At 58.2% G+C, this 16,554-nt stretch overlaps 1 protein-coding gene across 1 annotated transcript; it reads left to right on the forward strand.

Annotated features, from left to right (window-relative positions):
• Positions 1–33: 33 nt before the first annotated feature.
• Positions 34–14,955, forward strand: SHISA7 (shisa family member 7). Its single transcript, XM_047835477.1, has 5 exons — positions 34–179; positions 7,085–7,815; positions 9,056–9,210; positions 11,312–11,461; positions 13,733–14,955. The coding sequence occupies exons 2-5, from the start codon at positions 7,136–7,138 to the stop codon at positions 14,374–14,376; spliced, it is 1,629 nt and encodes a 542-aa protein (XP_047691433.1). The 5' UTR covers positions 34–179; positions 7,085–7,135; the 3' UTR covers positions 14,377–14,955.
• Positions 14,956–16,554: the final 1,599 nt, after the last annotated feature.

Genomic DNA, 16,554 nt, shown 5'->3' on the forward strand with positions numbered 1-16,554 from the left:
GACAGGAGCTGCCGGCCGGGTCGCCCGCCCCGCACGCTGCCGGCCGCCCCCCACCGGCGCGCACACGCCCAGCCGGTTGGCTCGCAGACACGCGCTCGCTCTGCCTCCCCGGCCGGCCCCCCACGCCGCCGCCCGCCGCCGCCCCCGACTCCCCAAGGGTCCCGACTCCGGAAAGTGAGGTGAGCGCGACCGCACCCCGGTGCGGAGGGGGAAACTGAGGCACGGGGACACGGGGACGGGGAGGAAGGAAGAGGCAGGTATGCGGGTGAGTGGATGAATGGCTGGGAAGGACAGACCGCTTCCTCTGAGTGCTTCCTGCTCCCCTAAGACGCAGGAGTCTGGGGATCCACATGGGGGCTCCCAGAATTCTGCAGCCCCCATGGAGATCTGGGAGTCGGGACTCCGCGGAGCCCCCAGTCAAGGCCCCCCTGTCAAGGCTCCCCAACCCCTTGAGATTCTCAGCCCTTGGCCCCCAGCCCCCACCTCCAACCTCGGGGACCTAAGAAGGCAACCTCTGAATCCCCCAGAGACCCAGGAGTCGGAGCCCTCACCAGCCCGCCCCCACCGGGGAATCAGAGTCCGCCCCCACCCCCACCCCCGCCAATCCTGGAATCCCAGACCCCTCCCAGAAGGCCCCGTCCGCGGAACCCGGCGTCAGAGCGCCCAGCACCCCCTCTCCCCGGGGACCGAGGAGTCCCCTCCTCCCCGCTCCTCCAGGCGCCCCCGGCCCCCGCCTTCCGGATCCAGGTGTCCCCCCTCCTCACCCCCCAGCCTGATGCCTCGCGTCTCGGAGGCCGCGCTCGCGTCGCCATGGCAACAGGAGTCTATTTTGCGCTGGGAACACACAGCTCCCGCTGCAGCGCCCCCCCACCCCGCCCCTCCAACCTGGGCCTGAGTGAGAGTAGGGGGACCGGCGAGAGAGACCGGGGACCGGGGTGGGGTGAGGGTAGGGGACACAGAGACACCCAGAGGGACAGAGATCTGTAGAAAGCAAACCTGGGAAAGAGACATAGAGACAGAGACAGAGTCAGAGAGGCAGAGAGACATGGGGATGGGGGGGGGGGGGGGACACAGAGACAGGCCGGAGAGAGACAGAGACGATGGGACAAGGGGAAGAAGGGAAGTGTTGGCACACAGAAAACAGACTCTGAGAACGGGACACCGCCGGGAGGGGAGGGGGGGGCGGGAAACGAACGTGTGACAGAGACTCGGGACACAGAGAAGCGATGAGACCTGGAGAGAGAGACACAGGCTAAGAGGACCATGGCCCAGGGCAGATCCGGATGGAGAGGAGAGGCCGCCGGGCGGGCTGGTGGGAGGCGGGGTCCGGGAGAAGGGTGGACAGCGGAGATATCCGGAGTCAGAGAGGTGCCAGAGACAGGAAGGTGTAGGGACGGGCCGGCCGCGGGGAGCGTGCCCAGGGAGGGTCCTTGTCTCTGAGTCCTCTCCGCCTGGGCGCCCAGGACTGCGATCCCCGCCCCCCATCCGGACCCCTCCCCTTCCCCCTCCGCTCTGCTCCCCCAGCCCGAGCACATGGACTTGAACCCACACCCTCTCCCCTCGCCTGCTTTCCACATCCCTACCCCAGATGGACCCCTCACCTCAATCCCAGATATTCCTAGGGGAATATCATGCCCCCTGGACCCTGCGTGCCCCCAGCATCTCTCTCTCTCTCTCTCTCTCTCTCTCTCTCCATACCCGCCGTGCACCCTCAGCCCCCCTCCACCACCACCTCCAAACCCCTCTCCTGCCCCCAGTTCACCAGCTCAGGGCTTCTGACTTCCTGGGTCTCACCCTTCTGTGGGCTTCTATTCTCTCTCTCTCTCTCTCTCTCTCTCTCTCTCGGTTTGTTGATCTCAGAACCCCACTTCTCTGACTCTTTGCCCATCCTGTGAGTATCTGTCTTCCCCCTCACTGCCCCCCCCCCACTCTGGGTCTCTGTCCTCCTCCCTGGGTCTCTGTCCTCCCGGGGTCTCCCCCTGCTCTCACATCTCTGTGTCCCTCTCCCTGGGTCTTTCTCCTCCTCTCTCTGAGTCTCCCCCCAAACCCCCAAGTCTCTCTCCTTGTCCTGCTCCATCTCTCTCTGCTGCCACACATCTCAGAAGGCGACTCACCTGGCCCCCACCCCAGCTGGCAGAATCTGGAGAGGGCACAGGAGCAGGGTGTGGAGTGTGGGGCACAGTGCTGTGAGGGTCCCAGGAGCCTCCTCTGGAAACCCTCCTCAAGTTGGCTCCCCAGATCTCTGTCTGTATGTCTCTCGGGTCCTAGGCGGGGGGGCTGGGGAAGGGGCACAGCCAGACTTCTGGCCCTGAGCCGCTGAGCATGCATGGGGCGGAGAGGGAGGAGACTGGGGTGCAGGGAGGAGACTGGGGTGCAGGGAGGGAAGAGATTGGGGTGAGGGCCCCTTTTCTCTTCAGCTGTGGGGGGAGGAAAGTGCCTGTGTGTGTAAGGGGTGCAAGAAGGGCTGTGGGGGGGGGGGGGGAGGGGGGGGAGTTGTCACGTGCCTGCTTCCAGACTCCACCGCTGGGTGAGGGTGTGTTTGCACATGTGTGTGTGTGTGTGTGTACCCATGAGGTTGCATGACTGTGGGCTGTGATGTGTATGGTCGTGTGTCCATGTAGAGCTGGTTTGGGCAGGTCTCTGGCTGTATTGGGAGCTATGTGTGGTCCCAGGGTGTCACAACGTCTGAGATTGTGTCCTGTGGGTGGAACGGTTGTGTGTCCTCATGGAGCTGTGTATCTGTGTATCTGCGTGTTGGGAGGAGGCCTACAGGTGTGCCGCCAGGATGACATTGGGTGTCCTTGTGCGTTGTGTCTGGCACGCGGCGTGGGTGTCCTGTGTTCTCCGTCATTGCGTGCATATCATGTTGTGTGTGTGTGTGTGTGTGTGTGTATGTGTGTTGTGTAAGGGAAGAATCAGTCCTCCTGTATCCTTGTGTCTGGACAGGCCACTGTGTCCCTAGGTGTGTGTCCACTTTCCTTCCGGAGGCATAAGGCAGGGTAGGAGGTTATGGGTCCCTCCACTAACAGAGGTGGTGTGTGTGTGCGTGTGTGTGTGTGTCTGGGTGCATTGCTGGCTTTGAGGGATGTATGCTGTGGCCCCCCTCCCCCACTCCCCAGAGTTGTCAATGGCCTGGAGTTGTGTCTCCGTGGGTATGTGCATGTGTAAGCAGTTGGAGGAGATAATGGGACTCTGTTAGCAGAGGGAAGAATTGTGTCCGTGGAGCTCCGCCGGAAGCTTGGCACAGAATGGGGACTGAGTGAGCAAACCGCTAGCCCATTTGATGCCTTTATGCAAATGAGACAAAGGTACCCCCCTGGTCCAATGCAGCTCCCCTGCGGCTACGGTTTGGCAGGCAGATGGCACCCTCGTGTGAGTTCTAAAGGGTGCACCTTCCCCCAGATGGATGCAGCCCCATCAGCACGCCTTAAGGAGGAGAGCCTGGCTGGATTCCAGCCTCGCAACCAGAGCTCCTTGTGCAGTGCACAACCTGCCCAACCGTATGTGGCAGCCCTCAATGAATGAAGAAATCCACATCGCTGCATGCATGTGGATTCACTGATGAAAGAGGTGTGTCTGGATGCATGTCAACCCACGTTTGTCTGCATGGAATAAAGGGACCCATGCCCTACAGGTGGCAGTGCCCTGAGTTCAAAGCCTAGCTCCGATGCTTGGGCACTGTAAGGCTTAGGCAAATGATAGTCCCTCTTGGAACCTCAGTGTTTTTGTCTGAAGTGGGGGAGGGGGAGAGAGAGAGGGAAGACCCACCTCTCATACATCTTTCAACATTCATCCATGCCATAGTGCTGTGGACACAACCATGAACAAGAAAGACCCCAAAAAAAGTCTGCCTTCATGCAGTGCGTAGTCTAGTGGGCCACTGCACGTATAATGCGGCAGGTAGAGATGGCACCCATAACTAGACAGAAAGCAGGTGCAGGGACCAGAGTGGCTGGAGGTGCTAGTTTAGACAGGGCAGGGAGGGACACTGAGAAGACATGTGAAGAGCACCTGAAGGAAGGAAGGGGGTGGGTCAGACCGATATCTGCAACAAGGCGGGGGGGGGGGGGGGGGAGGGTCCCAGGCCAGAGGAACAACAAATGCACAGGCAGGAAGAAGGGACCCTCTTGGACACGGGACCTGGAAAAGCATGAAGGGACAGGGACAGGGAGAAGGGTTTGCATTTTATTTTGGGTGTGACAGGAAGCCATCGGGCAGTTTCGACAGGGCAACGCTTGATGTCATCTGACCTATGCTGGTGGGTTTTTCGTTTCTTAAAATTGTGGCAAGATACACATAACGTAAAGTTCACTGTTTTAACCATTAAAAAAAATGTTTATGTGTTTATTTTGAGAGAGAGAGAGAGAGAGAGAGAGACCGTGCATGAGCAAGGGAGGGGCAGAGAGAGACAGAATCCCAAGCAGGCTCCGAGCTGTCAGTGCAGAGCCCCACTCGGGGCTCGATCTCAACCACGAGATCATGACCTGAGCCGAAATCAAGAGTCGGACTGAGCCACCCAGGCGCCCGATAGTCTTTAAACTATTTTTAAGTGTACCGTTCAACGATACTTAGGACACCGGTAATGTGCCACCATTGCCACCAATTCAGAACATTTCTATCACCCCAAAGCAGCCACTCCCCATTCTCCCACTCTCCCCCAGCCCCAGGCAGCCGCTACGCTAACCAGATTTCCTGGCTTTATAGATCTGACTCCTGTGGACGTTTCGTATAAGAGCAATCATACCGCATATGACTGTTTGTGTCTGGCTTCTTTCATGTGCTGTTTTTCGGGTTCACCCGCGATGTAACGTATCAGTGCCCCGTTCCTCGCTAAGGCGGAATAATATTTCATTGTACGCATAGACCGCGTAGATCTGTTCCTCTGTTGGTGAACGTCCGGGTGGTCTCCGCTTTGGGGGTGTTATGAATAGCTCTGCTATGAACACTCGCGCGTTAAGTTTTCGTGTGAGCGTACGTTTTCGGTTCTTTGGGCAGATGCATAGGCGTGGAATTGCCAGGTCATGTGATAACTGCTTAAGTTTCGAGGAGCCACCAAACAGCTTTGCACGGTGTGAGCTAAGCCCCGTCTAAGATGCCTATTAAGCAGGGAGTGGGATATTCTAGCCCAGATTCAAGGGAGGGGCCAGGGCTGGAGCTAAAAGGGAAGTTGAGGCCCCTTGCAGGAGCAGGACAAGCTGACTGAGGCGTGGGGAGCCTCGGCTCCCATGACCCTCTCCCCAGCCCAGCCCCTGCTACTTTTGGTGATAATGGTGTGGTCCCCAAACACACACCCCCCCACCAGTGGAAAGGAACAAATAAAACTGATACCTAATGATGCTCATTCAACTCGTCCTATCCACCCTCCCATCCTCTTTTTTATTTTTTAATTTATTTTTTTAATGGTTATTTATTTTTGAGAGCGAGAGAGACAGAGCACGAACAGGGGAGGGGCAGAGAGAGAGGGAGACACAGAATGTGAAGCAGGCTCCAGGCTCTGAGCCGTCAGCACACAGCCCAACACAGGGCTCAAGTTCACAAACCGTGAGATCGTGACCTGAGCCAAAGTCAGCCGCTCAACCGACTGAGCCACCCAGGTGCCCCTACCCTCCCATCCTCTCATGCTGCTTTCATTTGGTCATGACTTCCTGCAAAATTTCTTCATATTTGTCCTTAACAGTTTTCAACAAGCGTCACCCTGGTGTATGTCTGTGCGCCCAGCCCTCTCCCGCCCCTGGAATATAAGCCCCGTGAAGGCGGGAACGCTGTGGCTTAGTCACCGCTGCACCCTCAGGGCTCAGGACACACTGTGGAAGCATCCGTGCTGCCGTCCTGCTGCCTAGAAATGGCCCCATCTGGCCCCTCACTCTGCCGTCTCCTCCCTGGCCCTGTTCCTGGCCACCCCCTGAACTAGCGGCTGCAGTGTGCACAGTGCGCGGCACTGCAACAGACCAGGGCGTTCTGAGCTCCTTACAAAGATCAAGCCGGCTCATCCTTCTAACAACCCCCTGATAACCATCCTTACCCCGATTTCACACATGGGGAGACTGAGGCACATGATCAGCTCTGCCACCCTGCGTCGCCTGCTGTCCTGAGACACTTCAGACCTACAACTGTGTGTGTGCTGGAGAGACAGAGGGAGAGGGTGGAGGAGGGAGGGAGTGAGAGAGAAGCTTGAGGCCCCTGAATTACCAGACCTAAATAAAGGAGAGAGAGGGGCCTTTGGGGGCGACCGAGGACCAGCCGGGTCTGAGCCAGCACTCCTCAACCAGGGCAGCTGTGACCCCAGGGGACCGCTTGGCACTGCCTGGAGGCATCTTATGTCCTCACCACGCGGAGAATGCGAACTCTCCTGGCCCCCAGTGGCACACAGGTTGGGCCCAACGTGAGCGGTGTCAGGCTGAGAAGTCCTGACCACCTGGGTCCACCTGCCTGCTCTGTAAACTCAAGTTCTCAATTCCAATCTCTCTCTCTCTCTCTCTCTCTCTCTCTCCCCACCCACACCTCTTCCTCTCACCTTCCCCATCTCCCCCCCACTCCTCCCGTCCCGCCCACCCCACATCTGTGTCCATTGCCTCCCCCATCCGCACTGACCCACCACAACCTCCTCCCCCGCTCTCCACGCCCCCATATCACCCCCCTCCGCCCTCTTACGCTCCCCCTGCCCTCGCTCGCTCGCTCCTCTCCCCGGTTTCTTCTCCCCACATCACATCTTTCCTCTGGTTTTTGCCCATCCTTTACCTCTGTGCGCCCGTCTGACATCTCCGCGGACCTTCCCAATCCCCCCACCCACCCACCCCCCACCCCCTCATCGCTCGCTTTGACCCTACCGGCGTCTGCCCATTATCACGGCCATTCTCCTGCGGCGCGTCCGGGGCGTATTTCCGTTCCGCCCCCTCCCCAAACACCCCCGCGTCCACTGCCCTGGGGGGCTGCTAACTCGGCGCGCGGGCATCTCCCTCTCCACGCATCCTTTCTGTCCCCTGCGGCATGATTCTCGCCATTCTTCTGCCTTCCTCCTCGCGTCCGGCCACCCACCCCCACATGTCTGCACCTCTGGCCATCTCTCTCTCGCCCCCCGCTGCAGCCTCGGTTCTCCCCCCGGCCTGGCGGCCCGGTCCGACCGCCTGCGCGCCCCATGCCGTCCCTCCTGCTGCTCGGGACCCTCCTGCTCCTGGCCTCGACCGCCCGCCAGGCCGGGGCGCGCCCGTCCAACGCCACAAGCGCCGAGCCCCCGGGCCCGCTGCCCGCCCTGCTGGCGCACCTGCGGCGCCTGACCGGGGCGCTGACGGGCGGCGGGGGCGCTGCGGGCCCGGGCGCCAACGGCACCAGGACCAGCGCGGCGAGCGGGACCGGCGCGGCGGCGCGGGCGCCCCCTCCGGCCGAGCTCTGCCACGGCTACTACGATGTCATGGGACAGTACGACGCCACCTTCAACTGCAGCACCGGCTCCTACCGCTTCTGCTGCGGCACCTGCCATTACCGCTTCTGCTGCGAGCACCGCCACATGCGCCTGGCACAGGCGTCCTGCTCCAACTACGACACGCCGCGCTGGGCCACCACGCCGCCGCCGCTGGCCGGGGGCGTCGGGGGTGCCGGGGGTGCGGGCGGGGGGCCCGGGCCCGGCCAGGCCGGGTGGCTGGAAGGGGGCCGGGCGGGGGGCGCAGGGGGGCGCGGGGGCGAGGGCCCCGGGGGCAGCACGGCCTACGTGGTGTGCGGGGTCATCAGCTTCGCCCTGGCCGTGGGCGTCGGCGCCAAAGTGGCCTTCAGCAAGGCGTCCCGTGCGCCCAGGGCGCACCGGGAGATCAACGTGCCCAGGTGTGTGAGCGCTGGGGCCCTAGGGCAGGGCGCCTGGGGGCGGGGCCTGGGCTATCAGGGGTGGAGCCATCTGGAGAGGGCAGGGCTACAGGGAACCAGGCTTGCTCAGAGATGCGGGAGGCAGCCACAGCGAGCGCGGGAGCAGATACCCAGGGAGACCGAAGGGGTCCCAAGAATAGGGGCGACAGAACCGGCCCGGCTGCTGAGTGACGGGAGAGGCTCAGGCCTTTATCCATCCAACAGACTATTTGTTGGGCACCGTCTGTGTGTGGGTCAGAAGCTGGGCATACAGCTGTGGACCAAACCAGGTCCCTGCCCTGCTGGGTGAACTGGCTTTCAATCCCAGGTCAGACTGTAATGAGGATTAACTGAGTTGATTCACGTCAAGTCTGGGCACATAGTAAGGCCTCCATAAACGCTGGCTGCCGTTATCATTAAATGTGAGTGGTGGGGAGAGTAAGCAAGTCAAACGGGTATTTGTGGGAAGGGTATTCCAGGCTGAGGGAACAGCACGCATAAACGTCCTGATAGAACTTGCGGGACAGCGACGGAGCCTCTGAGCCTGCGGAGCAGTGGGCGGAAGCAGGTTTATTCTAAGAGTGATTGGGGGGAGGGGGGGGGTCTGGAGGGCGCGGAGCTCGGGCACGAAGCCATCTGATGGCTCCAGAGGAGTCTTTGGGGACAGCAGGGGACCAGGGTGGAAGCGGGAGGCCCCTTAGGACACTAGCAATGAGCCAGCAATGAGAGGAGGCACTGGGGGCAGCACAGGTGGCAAGTGGTCCGCTAGGGATTTATTTTGGAAGTCCAAGATGGCTGAGGGGCGTGAAAAGAAAGAGAAGCAGGAGCCAGGGGCGAGTCTCAGGGTTTCGGTCCGCACAACTGGACGGAAGAGGCACACTTTACCGCCAAGGGAAGGCTGTTAAAGGAACAGGAGGGAGGCCCCAAGGTTCGGGGTGGGGTGGGGGCCCAGGGAGGACGGTGTGGGAAGGACCACAGAAGGGGCTGGGTCCCAACGAATCGGGGAAGGGGCGCTTCAAGCAAGAAATGTGGTCGGAGGAACCTTGGGGCGGGCGGTGCTCAGATGGACATTAGCGATGGGCGTGGCCAAAGACGAGGAGCTCTGCCGAGCTGACCGACTCCCCCAAAGGGGAGAGCAGGGAGGGAAAAGAAGGCTGGGGCCTCCCTCTCCCTGCCACCACCCCCGTCCCCAGGCCGCTGACCGGCTCTCTGCCACCTTTAGGGCTCTGGTGGACATTCTGAGGCATCAGGCTGGGCCTGGGACCCGCCCGGACCGGGCACGAAGCAGCTCCTTGACCCCGGGGGTCGGGGGCCCCGACAGCATGCCCCCGAGGACGCCCAAGACCCTCTACAACACCGTGAAGCCCTCCAATCTCGGTGAGTGGGACCTGGGAGCCGGGAATGCAGCTGCGGCCTCTGACCACGCCCATCTGCCCTGTAGCCCCGCCCTCCCCGGGTAGCCCCACCCCCGGTGCCCAGGCCCCGCCCGCGCCCCCAGCCCACCCTCCAGCCTCTTCCGGCTCTGAACCCGACCAGCTCCCGGCAAGGCTGGAGGGACCCTGCTGTGAATCAGGACCCCTCCTTGCCCTCCCGTGAACCCTCTGGGTGGGTGCCACGGACGCCACGGTGATTTCAATGTAGACATTCTCGGCCCCTGCACTTGAGAAAACCAGTGTCAGAGCTCCTAACAGCCACACACACAAGAAAGCTCCTAACTATTGAATTAGAATGTCCTGAACACCGCCTGGGTTTGAATCCTGGCTCTGCCGCTGTCTACCTGGGACACACGATTTCACCTTTCTGGGCCTCAATTCCCCCGGCCATAAAACAAGCAGCGTCGCGGCGCTCACCGCACAGGGTTACTGCAAAGCTCAAATGAACTAACGACGGAAGGCTTAGAGCAGTGCCTCGCACAGAAAAAAGGTCTATATAAATATGAGCTGTTCTCGTATTTTATGATGAGTTCACCAGGGAGAAGTCCAGGGAGCTGTAACAGGTTAAAAAGAGTCTCGTCTGGTTTGAGGAGGAGGAGGAGGAAGACTTCCTTCCCCCAGGATACCGTTTGAGCAGTGGCCTGGAGGGTGAGGGGCCTACCTGGGCCGGGCAAGGTCTGAGCCTCTGAAGCATAGTCTGTGAGGCCAGGGAGAGGGTGTGCAGACACCTCAGGAAGGACCTGAGCACGGGGCTGAGCTGCGGAGCTCTGTCTTTGTCCTGATGGCAATGGGAGCCATGGAGGACTTCAGAACAGGGGAGCAACAAAGTCAGAAGTGAGTGGAAGAATTTTTCTGGAACTCATGTGAAGGGGGAGAGATGAGAGGAAGAAGGTGCAGGAGGAGGCTGGGTAGTAATGCAGGCTATACAGGACAAGGCCTGAGCTGGGGTCAGAAATGTAGGGGAAGAGATGGGTTTGAATCGTAATATAAGGAAGAGACATTTGAGGTGGATCTTGAGGGATGAGTAGTTCTTCAGGCAAAGAAGGGGAGGAAGGAATTCAAGTCAGAGAGAACAGCATAATAGCATCTGCAAAGGCCCTGTGGCAGGACTGAGCTAGGCTCATTCAGGCAAGGCATCAGCTAGGGCCGAGCAAGCCTCAAACACCATTCCCGGCTTAGATTTTGTCCTGTGGATGACAGTCAGCCGTGGGAAGAGACTCCAGCAGCATAGGGGCAGGGGCAGGTGTGGGTGTCAGGAGTACTACCAAGGCGGGGGGGGGGGGTGCTGATCTGGAAGATGGGCTGGCCAAATGGCCAGGAAGCCGATTTGATGATCCAGAAGGGTGAGGAAGGTCAGAGCAGAGATTCAGGAGATAGGAGGGATCAGAGCTGGGAACCCAGAGGACATGAGTGGAAATCCTCCCATGAGACCAGGACAGCAGTGCCAGCTGGGAGTGGGTGATGGCAGTGACACCACTTCCCTTCTTGGTCCCCACAGATAATCTGCACCACAACTACCTGCACCTCAGCGTCAACAGCCCCAAGCACCATGCCGCCACGATGGGTAGGGACTGGGGCTGGGTTGGGGGGAGGACAAAGGCTCCTTTCCTTCCCTGCCTGTACTAAGCCTGAGCTGGGTGCCCAGGATAGAGCAGGTGTGAGATCCTGTGAGCCCTGACCTCCCAGTCCAGCCAGGTGACCAAGCTAGCCTCAGTTTCCCAGTCTCATCTCTCTCCTGCCTGGGTTTGTGGGGAAATGTGTGGAGTGGACGGCCCCTCCAGCCTCCGGCCAGGCACACAGCAGGTGCTGAGCACGTGCCAGTTACCTCTCTTCCTGTGACGTGACCGGCTTCCCCAGCATTGAGCCTGTCTCCTGAGGTCGGGGGAGCAAGTATCCCTGAGGGGCCAGAATCCCTGGTTTCCACTCCCTAAGGGGCTGGGGGCTGGAACTGCTGGGTCAAAGGGAGAAAAGGGGCTGGGAGCCTGGACTCCCGGGTCTGAGGGAGGAGGGGCTGGACTGACCCCTGCCATGCCCCTCTGCCCCAGACTGGCGAGCCGCTCCACCACCCAGCCCCTCCTTGCACTACTCCACGCTGTCCTGCTCTCGGTCCTTCCACAACCTCTCACATCTGCCCCCGTCCTATGAGGCCGCTGTGAAATCCGAACTCAACCGCTACTCCTCCCTCAAGAGACTGGGTGAGTCCCAGGAAGGGGAGGGGAAGGTGATGGGGTGGGGCCGGGGCCTGGGTTTAGGAGTGTGGACAGTGGCCCAATAGGCCTCTGAAAGTGCTTTTTAAAAATGCATATCCGTGCCCCCCTGAGATCTACTGTATTCATTAGGACTTGTATTTACAATTAACAGAAATACAACTTAAGCCAAAAACAAAAGGCAACTACATTGGCTTGATACGGGAAAGTCTATGAATCATGAGCTTCAGGTATGGCTGGATCCAGGGGTTCAAAAGCTATCTCCAGGATTCTACATCTCTTCTTTATTTTCAGACAGATTCTTCTTTAGTGGTAGCAAAGACTGACCTGAGAAATTTCAAGATGCTATTCTGCCAGCAGAAAAGAGTCTTTCCCAATGATCCCAGCATTCCCAGGTCTAGATCACACTGGTCCAAATTGGGTCACACGTTCATCCCTGGACCAATCACTGTGATTCTGGACATTTCTGGGCCAGTGGCAAGAGCCTTCAAACATTTCATTATTTTTTAAAAACATTTTTTAACGTTTATTCATTTGTGAGAGACAGAGCACAAGCAGGGGAGGGGCAGAGAGAGGCAGAGGCACAGACTCCAAAGTGGGCTCCAGGCTCCGAGCTATCAACACAGAGCCTGACACGGGGCCTGAACCCAAAACCCATGAGATCATGACCTGAGCCAAAGTCAGACATTCAACTGACTGAGTCACCCAAGCGCCCCACATTTTATTATTTTTTAAGTTTATTTATTTATTTTTGAGAAAGACAGTGGGGGAGGGGCAGAGAGGGAGAGACAGAATCCCAAGCAGGCTCCGCACTGTTAGTGCGGAGCCCAATGTGGGGCTCAAACCCACAAACCACGAGATCATGATGCCAGCTGGGATTAAGAGTCAGACACTTAATTGACTGAGTCACTCAAGCACCCTAAGCCTTCAAACATTTTAAACTGAGAGCCAGGGGCGCCCGAGTGCCTCACTTGGTTAAGCATCTGACTTCAGCTCAGGTCATGATCTCACGGTTCCTGAGTTCAAGCCCTGAGTCTGGCTTTTGGATCCTCTGTCTCCCTCTCTCTCTGGCCCTCCACCACCCCCTCAAAAATAGACATTAAAAAAAAAAAAAGATTTAAACTGAGAGCCACATTAAGAAATGCTTTTTATATCATGACCCCTGAGACACATATAATATGTATAATTTTTAGTTACAGCAAAACTTTGAAACTTGTTATGGACATTTTCAAACATGCCCAGCATTAGAAGAGATTGTAAAATGAATCCCCATGTTCCCATTGCTCAACTCAACAATGAGCAACATTTTGTTAATCTAGACTCCCTTCAGCCCACTTTTAGCGGATTATTTTAAAACAAACCCCAGGTACTGTCACTGCATCCATCAATATTTCAATAACACAAACGTAACTGAAATAAAAATTTTAGGAACTGGTTGCTTACCCTTATTCCCCTAGAATACCGATGCCTCTTTTTAAATAACTTTTTTAAATGTTTATTTATTTTTTTAAAGTAATCTCTACACCCAGTGTGGGGCTCCAATGCACAACCCTGAGACCAAGAGTCGGATGTTTCACTGACTGAGCCAGCCAGGCGTCCCTGTGTGGATGCTTTCTGAAAATTTTCTATTCTAGTTAATTTTAAAATGCCATTCACCCTCTACAAAACTGACTTCATAACCCACGAATAGGTCACATCTCCAAATTTGGGGCGGGGGGCAGGAAATTCCCCCCCACATCTACTGGCCCACCATCTGTGTGGGGCCTAGGAATGTGCGTTTGGTCACACAGCTAGCCTGATGGTTTTGGCCGACTAAAATTTGAGACTCACTTGGGCGCCTGGGTGGCTTAGTCGGTTGCGCGCCGACGTCGACTCAGGTCATGATCTCGCGGTCTGTGAGTTCGAGCCCCGCCTGAGGCTCTGTGCTGACAGCTCAGAGCCTGGAGCCTGCTTCAGATTCTGTGTCTCCCTTTCTGCCCCTCTCCAGCTTGCACTCTGTCTCTCTCTCTCTCTCTTTCAGAAACGAATAAATGTTAAAAAAAAATTTTTTTTTATTAAAAAAATTTTTTTTATTTAAATAAGATCCCTCCACCTATGTCACCTATGTCACCTACCTGTGCCCAGGCTAATAATGACCAGGGCATTCTGGTGATCCCTGGGGTCCTCATGGGTGTGGGATGTACGGAAGCCAGGGCGGCGGGGGCACGTTCTGGACTGGTTGGGGACTTACCTGTATGGCCTTTCCCCCTCTTCCCCCAGCCGAGAAGGATCTGGATGAGGCCTACCTGAAGCGCCGGCACCTGGGGGAGATGCCCCGCGGGACGCTGCCCCTGCACACTCTTCGGCGACCTGGCACGGGGGGCGGCTACCGCATGGATGCCTGGGGCGGCCCCGAAGAGCTGGGCCTGGCGCCCGCGCCCAACCCGCGGCGCGTCATGTCCCAGGAGCACCTGCTGGGCGACGCGGGCCGCGCGCGCTACGAATTCACCCTGCCGCGCGCGCGCCTGGTGTCGCAGGAGCACCTGCTCCTCTCGTCGCCCGAGGCCCTGCGCCAGAGCCGGGAGCACCTGCTGTCGCCCCCGCGCAGCCCCGCGCTGCCCCCCGAGCCCGCCGCCCGCGCGGGTCTGGCCGCGTCCCATTCCAACTTGCTGCTGGGACCCGGGGGGCCCCCCACGCCGCTGCACGGGCTGCCCCCGCCGCCCGGCCTGCACCCGCACCACCACCACGGTCTGCACGGCTCGCCGCAGCCCGCCTGGCTGTCGGACGCCGGCGGGGGAGGGGGCACGCTGGCGCGCAGGCCGCCCTTCCAGCGCCAGGGCACGCTGGAGCAGTTGCAGTTCATCCCCGGCCACCACCTGCCGCAGCACCTGCGCACCGCCAGCAAGAACGAGGTGACCGTCTGAGGCCAGGCCCGGGGGCTTGGGGGCTGCGGCCTCGCGGGGGCCCCCAGCCCAGCCCGGATCCCTCAACACACTCCAGGGGCCTGGGACCCAGGATCAGCCTGTGGCCAGGGGGCTGCCTCCGAGGACACTGCTTTGGATGAAATCGTCACCGGAGACAAAACCTCCTTCTGGGATGTCACGGTAGATAAGATCCCTCCTCCTATGTCACCGTTTGAGGCAAGGCCTCTTTCCCATGACGTTATCACAGAGGAAGAGCCCTGCCTGTGAGCTCATCACTAGTGAAAATGTCTGTGTTCTGTGATGTCATGACAGGGACAAAACCTCCTCCCCATTAGTCCGTCACAGAAGAATAGGCCCGCTCCTGAAGTCAACACTAGCGGCCATGTCTATGTTCCATGAAGTCATCACAGACTTTCTTCCTGGGAGGTCACAGCAGAGGCAATGCCTTACCCTATGACATCATCCCTAGAGACAAAGATTCCTTCCTGTGAATGTCATTGCAGAGACAAGTCTCACCCTTATGATGTCATCTCCGGCACCAAAAGGCCTCTTCTGACATCATCGCCAGGAAAATATTTTCTTCCGGAGAAGATGCCTCTGTCTATGATGTTGTCGCTACAGACAAAGCCATCTTCCTGGGACACATCGCGAGCAAAATGCCTTGCCAACTGTGTCCTTGCTATCCATGGGACTGTCCACGACATTGTCACAGGGACTCTGCCTCCTTCCTGTGATGCCATCTCCAGAGAAGGTGCCTTGCCCTATGACATTATCAGAGGGACCGTGCCTCTTCCCGTGATCTCATCACCAGAGGTGACAACCTGCCCCTGGGGCACTCCAGGATGAGGCCCCTTCTGTGGTATCACCACTGGACTCTGCCTGCTCGGAGATGATGCTGTAAGACACCTGCACTGCTCCTGTCCTATCATGAGAAGGCAGGGCACGCCCAGAATCCATGACAACCCCCCAGGGTCACCAGAGAAAGTGCCCTGAGCTGAGACATCTGAGGGATGTTGTTGCTGCGGAGGCAACCCCACCCGGAGAGAACGATCTGACTGTAGGTTGTTGGCAGCAGGCCCCCGCTGAGGTTCTGTCCCGGGATTGTGATGACATCACCACAGACACTGCCTGCTCTGGAGGGCCATCATTTGTGATGGTGTCACCGGAGTTTCTGCCTTGTCCTGCCACGACTTCACTTGGTCACTCCTGTCCCTGACAGCAAGGACATGCCCTGCAGGACTTCCACCAGACTCTCCCTCTAAAGGGTGGCTGGGCCTCAGACCCCATCCCTGTGCAGTGATGTTACCTCCTGTGTGACTCCTCAAGGACAGGACTCCCAAGGAGGCCACTCTGGCCCACCAGCCTCCCGGAGGCGTGGGACTCGCAGCGGCCCAAAAGCTGGCCTCGCTTCTTTCTGCCGTAACGAGAGACATCATTGCCTCTGTCAACAAACTCCTGGATTTCTGTTGGGGGTGAGGTGGGATGGGGTTGGTTGGGGTGTGCCCGCTATTGATTTGGCTGATGATATCATCGGTGCCACAGACTTCCACCACTCATGATGGCATTGTACCTGGGGTCAAATGCTAACCATGTCTGATGATGACATCATTTCCCAGGATTCCCTATGACCTACGGTGTCCATCTCCCAGGATCTACCACAACCATTGTATCATCTCCTAGGACCCATCATGACACATTATGTCATTACCTTCTAGAATCCTCAATGGCTGATGGTAGCATCCTCTACCAGGATCCACTAGCACCGATGATGCCACCATTTCCCATAGTCCCTGATAACTGTGGTGTCATCACTTCCTAGGACCCATGAAAGCCAATGCTATCATCACGTCCCAGGATCCACTTCAACCGTGATGTCATCACCTCCCAGGACCCATTTCAACCATGGGGTTATCACCTCCCAGGATCCATGAGAGCTAATGGAGTCATCACCCCCCAGGATCCATTTCAACCGTGATGTCATTACCTCCCCGGACCGACTCCAACCATTGTGTCATCACCTCCCAGGATCCATGAGAGCTAATGGGGTCATGACCCCCCAGGATCCACTCCCACCATGGTGTCATCACCTCCCAGGACCCACCATGACCATAGCATCATCATCTCCTAGGATCCATGACACCCAAATATGTCATCATTTACTAGGATCCACTTCAACCA

This window comes from Prionailurus viverrinus, chromosome E2 (assembly GCF_022837055.1).
Source record: "Prionailurus viverrinus isolate Anna chromosome E2, UM_Priviv_1.0, whole genome shotgun sequence".
Taxonomy (NCBI): Eukaryota; Metazoa; Chordata; class Mammalia; order Carnivora; family Felidae; genus Prionailurus; species Prionailurus viverrinus.

Excerpts from the sequence above, each read along its gene's own strand:
- SHISA7 (XM_047835477.1), top strand. The coding sequence starts at position 7,136 with ATGCCGTCCCTCCTGCTGCTCGGGACCCTCCTGCTCCTGGCCTCGACC. Across the intron at positions 9,211-11,311 it reads CGTGAAGCCCTCCAATCTCG|ACTGGCGAGCCGCTCCACCA; the intron begins GTGAGTGGGACC and ends CCTCTGCCCCAG. Across the intron at positions 11,462-13,732 it reads CTCCTCCCTCAAGAGACTGG|CCGAGAAGGATCTGGATGAG; the intron begins GTGAGTCCCAGG and ends CTCTTCCCCCAG.